Source organism: Rhinopithecus bieti, unplaced genomic scaffold, assembly GCF_001698545.2.
Source record: "Rhinopithecus bieti isolate Rb0 unplaced genomic scaffold, ASM169854v2 scaffold_315, whole genome shotgun sequence".
Taxonomy (NCBI): domain Eukaryota; kingdom Metazoa; phylum Chordata; class Mammalia; order Primates; family Cercopithecidae; genus Rhinopithecus; species Rhinopithecus bieti.
In genome coordinates, this window is record NW_016803481.1 from 1,465,442 (window position 1) to 1,475,398 (window position 9,957).

General features: G+C 42.3%; 1 protein-coding gene across 1 annotated transcript in view; it reads left to right on the plus strand.

The window, feature by feature from the left end:
- Positions 1 to 9,957, plus strand: part of FBXO16 (F-box protein 16) — a 77,693-nt gene that overhangs the window by 8,507 nt on the left and 59,229 nt on the right. Inside the window, exon 3 of the mRNA XM_017884356.1 lies at positions 7,684 to 7,719. Coding sequence (XP_017739845.1) covers positions 7,684 to 7,719 — 36 coding nt within the window. The remainder of the gene's footprint in view (positions 1 to 7,683; positions 7,720 to 9,957) is intronic.

A 9,957-nucleotide genomic window follows, 5' to 3' on the forward strand; every position in this document is an offset into this window, starting at 1 on the left:
GTTTCAGTGTGAGAGGCACACAGAGAAGTGTCTACCAACGCTCCCTTGCCACCATATGTAATTTGCTTTCCAGTACTCTGAGTCCTCCTCCTGATCGCTCATTCAGGCTTCTCTTCTCCACCCGCCTATCTACTTCCAGCTCCATTCTCAGCTCACAGTCTGCACCCTTTGCCTAGTATACTGCAGTCACCCCCTAACTGGTTTCACTGCCTCTGTCCCTGCTGATCCATCCTCTATTCTGGTCCCAGAGAGATCTTTCTAAGATTCCGATTCTATTATGTGAAACCAGTAATAGGCTCCACTCCCAAGAGTAAATTCCAACACCCCCAGGCATAGCATTGAGGATCTTTCATGGTCTGACCTCAGCCAACTTCCCGGCTCCATCCCTGCCACTGCTCCTTCACATCCGATGCCTAGGCCCAGTTCAGGGCCCCCAGGTGAACCCTGCTGTCCCACACCTCCATGCCTTTGCATATGCTCTTGCCGTTGCCTCCTATCTGAGTCAATTCAAATGTCCTTTCCTCTGTGAAGCCTACCCCTGCGTCCTGCTTCCTTTTTTTTGCTCTCATCATTATTTACTGGCTTTCCCAGTCAACTCCCAGGCATGAAGAGTTGAGATTCTGTCTTTTCTCTGTATACCCCTAGGAACCTGGTTTGGTTCCTGAAGCATAAGAAATAGAGCCAGGGCTGGGCCTGGTGGCTCACGCTTGTAATCCCAGCACTTTGGGAGGCCAAGGTGAGTGGATCACCTGAGGTCAGGAGTTCAAGACCAGCCTGGCCAACATGCTGAAACCCCGTCTCTACTAAAAAATATACAAATTAGTCGGGCGTGGTGATGCACCCCTGTAGTCCCAGCTTCTCAGGAGGCTGAGGCAGAAGAATCACTTGAACTGAGGAGGTGGAGGTTGCAGTGAGTCAAGATTGTGCCACTACACTCCAGTGCCTGGGCAACAGAGTGAGACTCTGTCTCAGAAAAAAAAGAAAGAAAGAGAGAAAGAAAGAAAGAAGGGAAGGAGGGAGGAAGGGAGGGAGGGAGGGAGGGAAGGAAGGAAAGGAAGGAAAGGAAAGGAAATTGAATCAGAGTTCAGGTCTACTCCCTGGTACCTCTTTCATTGACTCTTGTCTTCCTGCCTCTTCATCTTTGTGTCCTTAGCCTGGATTTGCCCCTCTGCCCCTCTAAACTCAACAGATGGGCTCATCCCTTGGCAAAGCTGTCATCCAACCTGAACCCTCCTGCTCAGTACTTTGTATTTCTAGTCAAATCAGTTTCTACTGATGAGCAATTTTAGGAAAGGAACAGAAGGGCCAAGGTAGAGATTGGAATAGTGAGAAATAAAATGGAGAGAGACTGAAAAAGGAAAATGATAAAGGAAATGAGGAAAGAGGAAAGAGAATGAAAAAAAAAATAGAGGGACCTGTAGAAACAAAAGGAAAGGCAGAGAAAGAGGGAGAGAAAGATTCAGCCTTCATCTAGCCATGAACACCAAACAAATCTATTGAAAAATTTTTGAGAGGCAGGCACAGTGGCTCTCAGCTGTAATCCCAGCACTTTGGGAGGGTGAAGCCAGTGGATCGCTTGAGGGCAAGAGTTTAAGACCAGCCTGTGCAACATAGTAAGACCTCATCTTTATTTAAAAAAAAAAAAAAGTAAAATAAAATATTAGCCTGGCATGGTGGTGCATGCCTATGGTCCCAGCTACTTGGGAGGCTGAGGCAGGAGGATCGCTTGAACCCAGGAGTTGGAGGTTGGGGTGAGCCACGATTGCACCACTGCACTCCAGCCTGAGTGACAGAGAGAGACCCTGTCTCTGAAAAAAGAAAGAAAGAAAATTGTTTTTATCCAGCTCAACAGTAATTTACTCAGCACCTGTTTGCAATGGTTGAAACTCTCCCACAGTTTGTATAATAGCTTATCTGGTTCCCCTACCAAAACTTCAGGGTCTCATTTTGAAATCTGTCTTCCCATAGAATTGTGAAGGTTTTACACACAAGAAAAAGTGACTTGAATTCAAATAGGCGTTCATTGGATTCCTTGATTTTCAGAAATTTTCTTCGAAAAATTATGAATCTTGATCAATTTAGCAGCTGTGGAGAAGAAAAGTGTCTTAGGAGGCAAAAAATTTCCTGACTGCCTCTTGCAGTTCGATTTTTAGAGAAGCTGATTTTGAGATTAGCATGTAGAGTGTTGACTGGAGAGGACTTTCTGGATTAGCACCTGGGAAAGGAAGGAAATAAAAGGAAAAGAAGAGAAAAGGGGCAGATGTGGGATAAAGGAAGAAGTTGGGCTGGAATGCAGTCTCAGTGAGGTCCCCACTGACCGCACAGGACTCCCTGAGGCTGCCATGATGCTTTAGATTGGTTGTAAAGAAATACCTGAGGCTGGGTAATTTATAAAGAAAAGAGGTTTAACTGGCTCACAGTTCTGCAGGCTGTACAAGAAGCACAGTGGCATCTGCTTCTGGGACGGCCTCAAGGAGCTTTCCATCGAGGCAGAGGGCAAAGCAGGACGAGGCATCTTACGTGGCAGGAGCAGGAGGAAGAGTGAGACAGGGGAGGTCCCACACACTTTTAAACAACCAGATCTCATGAGAACTTACTCCCACTGATGACAGTGCTAGGGAGATGGTGTTAAACCATGAGAAACCACCCCCATGATCCAATCACCTCCCACCAGGCCCCGCTTCCAACATAGGGAATTACAATTTTTTTTTTGAGATAGAATTCACTCTGTTACCCAGGCTGGAGTGCAATGGCACGATCTAGGCTCACTGCAACCTCTGTCTCCCAGTTCAAGCGATTCTCCTGCCTCAGCCTCCTGAGTAGCAGGGATTGCAGGCGCCCACCACCACACCTGGCTAATTTTCATATTTTTAGTGGAAATGGAGTTTCACCATGGTGGCCAGGCTGATCTCAAACTCCTGACCTCAGTGATCCACTGGCCTTGGCCTCCCAAAGTGCTAGGATTACAGGCGTGAGTCAAGGCGCCCAGCCGGGGATTACAATTTGATACAAGATTTGGTGGGGACAGAGATCCAAACCACATCATTTGTCTTACATTGTAGCAAGGGGGAAGCGGGAAAGAGGGTCTGGTCTTTATACTTCCACACTGACCAGTGGGCGCCAGCTGCCTACCCACCCCCGCCAGGTCTAACCTTGGGCAAGGCAGCTCTCTAAAGCTTGTGACTGTCACCCAGCAGCCTTCCAACAGGTGGGGAAATAAATCCTTCAGTTCTGGAGGGGAACGAGTGCATCACAGCACTCATTGGTTCTTTAATAGATTTTTATCCAATTTAACGATCACTTCTCAAGATAATATGTATTTTATTGTCCTGAACTTCCATTTTATTCCAAAAAAAATCATTTTTTTGTTTAGTTAGGTTATTGTGTGGCGTAAAATTATTTTTAAAAATCTTTGTGTGTATATATAAACATAAGTATGTGTACGAATGCACAGAGTCACACACATAGAATTTGTATGTCATTATGCAAAGCTGACGTTTGTTTGTTTGTTTGTTTGTTTGTTTTTGAGGATCTCACTCTGTCACCCAGGCTGGAGTACAGTGGCACAATCATGGCTCACTGCAGCCTCCACCTCCTAGGCTCAAGTGATTTTCCTGTCTCATCCTCCCAAGTAGCTAGGACCACCAGGCTCACACCACCATGCCCGGCTAATTTTCTTTTTTTTTATTTTTAGTAGAGACAAGGTCTCACTATGTTGCTCATGCTGGTCTCAAACTCCTGAGCTCAAGTGACCCTCTGTTTCAGCCTCCCAAAGCTCTGGGATTACAGGCATCAACCACCATGCCCAGCCATATCAAACTGTTAATACTGGTTTTTCCCGAAGAGTTATATGGGTGTTGGTGGACAGAGGAGGGTCTGTTAGAAGAGAGAGCTTTCATTTTCTTACTTCATACAATGCAGCAGTTTCCAATTTTAAAACAAATTAGAATATAAATATGTATCATATATTATACACACACATATCCGTACATATAAGCAAATAAAGGACGATAACTTCTGGGAATTGAAAACTCTGGTTTCAAATCAGCTGTACCAATTTTACCTTCTCTGGGCTTTATCCTCCTTTGTAAAATGAGTGGATTGGATCAGATGACCTTGAAGGTCTCTTCTGGATCTAACATTCTAACTGTGTGAAAGGAATTAAAAATAGATGCCCAAGGAGACAGCCGGCCAAAAGGCATGCAGGCAATCGTTTCAGGGGCCTTCCACATTTCTAAATGAGGGTGTTTGTCACCAATGATCAGTGAAATTTTAAGGTCCTGTTTTTTGGTTTTGTTTTAAATTTGTCTTTCTTCTATTCTGTAGTAAAATGTGAAATATGTAACTATCTTAGACTAAAATAAGAGTCACAGGATTTTAACTTCACAGCAGGCTTTAAGCAGGGAGATTGAATTCTCTAAATTCAAATTTAGATGCCTAAAACAAACCCAGTATCATCAGGATAGGCATATTTAATGGATTAGTAAGTTATTCAAGCATTGTAAATTTTGAGTGAAGCAATGTTTTTAAAATGTGTATTTCTTTGCCAACTAGTGTTTTAATTGAAAGTGATCTTTATCAACACACACATAGAAAGGTAACTATGAAAGGTGATGGATAGGACAGTTTCCTTGACATTTCATTATGTATGTGTATATCGAAGCATCAAGTTGTATACCTTAAATATACACAGTTTTTAAAAAGAAAAGAAAGTGATCCACATTTCTTTTAGAGTATGGTTCACACATGTTGTACAGTACATGTTTAAAAAAAGTGTTCTGAGAAAAAGCACCCAGTTACCATCAATCGATCATTATTTAGGGGCCCCTAAATATCTCACTCCTACATTGTAATGATGTCACACGGTGAAATATGTAACTACAGTGTCAACAGACTAAAATAACAACCGTGGGATTTTGACTTAACAGCAGGCTCTGAGTAAACTGTGATATAAACAGACTGCAGCATCTTACAAGAAAAGAAGATCCATTTTAATATTTCCATTTGGAAGAAATACCTTGTTTTCCAGCTCTTTAAAATGAAGAACCTGATTGCAAATCTTTGAAATAAAGACTTGCTCCAAACCAGGGTGTATACGACTATAAGTCCAACTGAGAACCTGACGACAAAATTATCTGCCCAAAATGATACATCTTGTCAAAGGTAGAGTCAGAACCAGATCTGGCGTCTCCTGGCTTTCAGTCTAGTGTCTTTCCTCTACGCCTTGTGTCCCATCAGTTTCTGCTTGAGTTTACCTTCCGGTAAAGAGCTGGACTTGCATGGACTCTGCTTAGACTTTGTCTCGTGTTTCAGCCTGTGTAGCACTTCCCAGTATCCACCCCATTCCTTTTCTACTACCCTCTTGTTGACTGTCTTTTCCCCTTTAAGTCAGTTTCCTTTTGTTTCCAATGGGCCACACCATCATTGGACACCATGCTTCAACTTCCTCTTGAAGCTCTGTTGTGGTCTCAGGACCTAACCTCTACTTCTTCATATAGTCAGACCAAAGCATGGGCAGAAGTTCATCAAGAATGTAAGGCTGGAAGTCAGACCAAGGATCTGGTGAGGAATCAAGTGCAGTGTTGAGCTGAACACATAGTTTGGACCCAGAGATTTTTAAAATATCTGTAAATATAACCTCTTTGGTCCTCTGCTTATCCTTTCTAAAATATAGGAATCGAATAAAAAGATCTTTAGGATTCCTTTTAGCTCTAAAATTCGATGACTTCTGAAACTTTCTTCTTGTTGTTAGTCAATCAGCAAAATGGCTTATTGAGAGCCTTCCATGGACTCTGTACTTGAGGGTTCTATGGAGCATGTAAGAGAAAGTGGTTGTAATCTACTTGGGAAGATAAAATTAACAGACACCACTAGAGAGCAAAACAAACACTATAAAGTCTAAGTGAAGCATGAACTATAAATGGAGTAGGAGTCGGGAGGAGAGAAATCCCTGGGCTTCAGAAAAGTGACAACACTTGTTGCATGGGTTGGGCAATGCATGATTGATAGAGAAGAATTCAGACAATATTTGAATCCAGATATTTTGAATCTTCTGTGTTCTACAGATTCTCTTCTACTTCTTTTCATCTAGAAATTCTGAGTTTATCTGTTGCCATTATTTGAGGGTCCTGGTAGCCTAGGTGGCAGTTAGCCATGGGGAGGGTCTTTTCTTCTTCTTTTATGTGCAAAAAGCATCTGTCTGTGACAGAAGAGATTCCCTGGCCAAGAGCAAAACTGACATTTCACTAGTCCCGAGGTGGTGGCTGAACCAGTTATTTCAATTCCTATTTTGTATGTCCTTGGCAACCAGAGCTTGAGAGTTAAAAAAGGAAGGAAAGCATAATCTGTGGGAAGCATAAAACCAGCTCCTCAACCTCTTCCATAAAAAGAGAAGAAATAGGTCTGAGCCACCTCTCCAAGAGGGAACATTCTTACAGCACTAGAGAATGTAGTGAGTGCCAAGAGGAAGGAAAAACATCAATCCCGATTTTGAAAGCTGACAGAGGGTGTATGGGATAAAGCAAGTGAGACATTCAAATATGTTCCTTACTCTCTTTCTCTTCCTCTCTTAATAACCCGCTTCTCTGCCACATGTACCCACATTAGTCTTCCTTTCCTCACTCACTGAAATGTACATATGCACTGATGCTCAGAAAAGCACCTCAACATCAGTATATAAAGATACTCACATTGTACTGATACATCCATAAGGATATTCATTCTCACAATCACATTCATTCAATTCAATAAACATAGATACCTGTAACATGCTCTGTAAGCACTCTACTGGAGATGTCAAGATGAATAAGACTCAGTTTCTGTCCTAAATAGTATATTGTAATAAACCTGTACCAACAAATATTCAAGTGGAAGCCCAGAGGTGCACACACACATATTTCTAATCCTACAGATGCGTACGTATTGTACACCCACTGATATGTGTATACACTGAAATAGAAAAACGGACCTGGTCATTCACCTGTTTCGTAAATTCTCATACTATTAATACTGAAACATTTCAGATGGGGGAGTTTCATGTTCCTGTTTTTTTGTTAGTTTTTTCATCTCCTTTCAAATTCTAAAACTGATTTCCCTTTATAATTCCATTTTTAAAATTTCTTTCCCTTTAAACAACTATTACTTCTTTCTTTTTCTTCTTCTTCTTCTTTTTTTTTTTTTTGACAGAGTCTGGCGCTGTCACCGAGGTAAGAAGTACAATGACATGATCATAGCTCACTGCAGCCTCAACTCCCCGAGCTCAAGTGATCCTCCCACTTCAGCATCAGCTGGGACTACAGGGACATACCACCACACCTGGCTAATTTTTTGTGTTTTTTGTAGAGATGGAGTCTCACCACGTTGCTCAGGCTGCTCTAAAACTCCCTAGCTCAGATGATCCGCCTGCCTCGGCCTCCCAAAGTGCTGGGATTACAGGTGTGAGCCACTGTGCCCGGCCTTATTTCTTCTTTCATGTGAATTATTCCACATGTGGAAACTGAAATAAAGAGAGAGAGAAACCTTGCCCAGGGTAAAAATACATAACCTCAGGAGTAAAATCTGTCTTTTTATATTCAGTTGATACAATGAGTGTTTAGTCACAGATCCCTTAATGATATCTTTCTTGTAATGGGTATTTTGAACTATGATATATGAAATGACCATGTTCTTTTTTACTTATTGTAGGTATTTGAAGAAAGAAGAGCCCTGCTTGGCAAATGGGTAAACATTGAAAATATAGTGTATATTTATATTAAAACGTAATGTTTTGCATTATGTTATGTTATCTGTTTCACCTTTCAGGCTGCTTTTAAAAAATCAGACTGGGTGGCTTATAAATAACAGACATTTTTTACTCAACGTGGATAGAAAGAAAAAAAACCCAGACATTTATTTTTCATGGTTCCAGAGGCTTAGGAAGCTCAAGATCAAGGTGCTGGCAGATTCAGTGTCTGCTGAGGCCTCTCTTCATAGACAGTCACCTCCTCACTGTGTCCTCACGTGGCAGAAGAAGGGGAATGAGTTATCTGTGGTCTCCTTTATAAGGACAATAATCCCCTACTTGAGGCCCACCCTTGTGACCTAATCACTTCACAAAGGCCCCACCTCCTAATCCCATCACACTGGGGGGTTGAGATTTCAACATGAATTTGGGGATGACATAAACATTCAGTCTGTAGCATTATCACAGAGCCCAGAGAATTCAGCTTGGATTTAAGGGAGTGCTTCCTCATTGCCTGAGAAGCATGACAGGTGCTTTCTGTAAGTATCAGTTAGGATTTGGTCAGGGAAACAGAAATCGTATCTTATCTTAACAGACATAATTAAATGAAAAGGAATGGTTAAGCAAATATTGGAGAACAGAAGAAACAAAAAGGGAATGCTGAGGTTCCAGGGAGATAGAACCGTGGGAATTAGCTACCACCAGCTTTCCTGGTACTGGGAGCTCAGAGGGAAGACCTTCAGCACCATAGGGAAGCCAGATTTCTATGGAATAAAGCAGATGACATCACAGCCAGCTGGTTCTGATACAGCTGGCAAAACATAATGGTTCTAGGTGTATGGAAAAAAAAGCTGGACCTTGGAATCAATGGCTACTGTCAGGGTCAAGAGTTAGGTGATCCTGATAGGAACAGCAACCAAGCAGGAGTAAGTTTCTCTTCCCTCAGTTTCCCTCTAGCACCTTCCTCCTCATTGGCAGCATTTATCAGGGAGCCAGCTGTCAAAGGAGAAATACGGTGATAGAGATCCTGCCTTCTTTTCTTTTTTTGAGACGGAGGTTTTCTCTTGTTGCCCAGGCTGGAATGTAATGGCACCATCTCAGATCACTGCAACCTCCTCTGCCTCCCAGGTTCAAGTGATTTTCCTGCCTCAGCCTTCTGAGGAGCTGGGATTACAGGCGCCCACCACCACACCTGGCTAGTTTGTTGTAATTTTAGTAGATCTGGAGTTTCACCATGTTGACCAGGCTGGTCTTAAACTCCTGACCTCAGGTGATCCATCACCCTTGACCTCCCAAAGTGCTGGGATTACAGGTGTGAACCACATGCCCAGCCCAAGAGATCCTGCCTTCTATGCTCACAAAGTAGAGCGTAGAAAGGTGGATTTGGGTCAGGTGCAATAGCTCACAGCTGTAATACCAGTACTTTGGGAGGCTGAGGGAGGAGGAGAGCTTAAAGCCAGGAGTTTGAGACTAGCCCGGGCAACATAACAAGACCCCATATCTACAAAAATAATAATTTAAAAAATTAGGCAGGCATAGTGTTGCATTCCTATAGTCCCAGCTACTTGGGATGGGTGAGGCAGGAGGATTGCTTGAGCCCAGGAGTTCAAGGCTGTAGTGAGCTGTTGCACCGGTGCACTCCAGCCTGGGCAACAGAGCAAGACGATGTCTCAAAAAAAACAAACCCCAAAATAGAAAGATGAATTTGGATCTGAGGGACAATAACTTAGTAACCAGCACGGTTTACCCATTTGGCTACTCAGCATTCATATATACCCTTCTATAGATCCTGACACTTTCATACAAGAACTGTAACAATGTTATGTTTTTACCTAACAAGATACAACTGTCCTTCATCAAAAACTAGGACTTTCTCATCTGTTCCTCAAAAGGAGGGACACAAAGTCTCAATGGCCATCCCTGGATGATGATCAAAATATCCATCTCTGGGCATTTTTTTTTTAGATTCTCTATTTTCTTTCTTCAAGAGAATAATCTACAGAGGCAGGGCTGACTTCTATCCTGTTTTTCATTGTACATACCTCAGTGCTTACCAGGCATTAACAGATATTTTCTAAATCAATAAATAATAGTCTCTTGTTTTTCTCCTTTCCCCAAACAAACTTATTCCTTAAAATCACTAAATCATATGTTAGCCTATGTACCCCTGCAAAAACCCAATGAATGGGGCTTAAGGGAGATATTTCTACTTTTATTTACATTTCTGTCTCCATTTT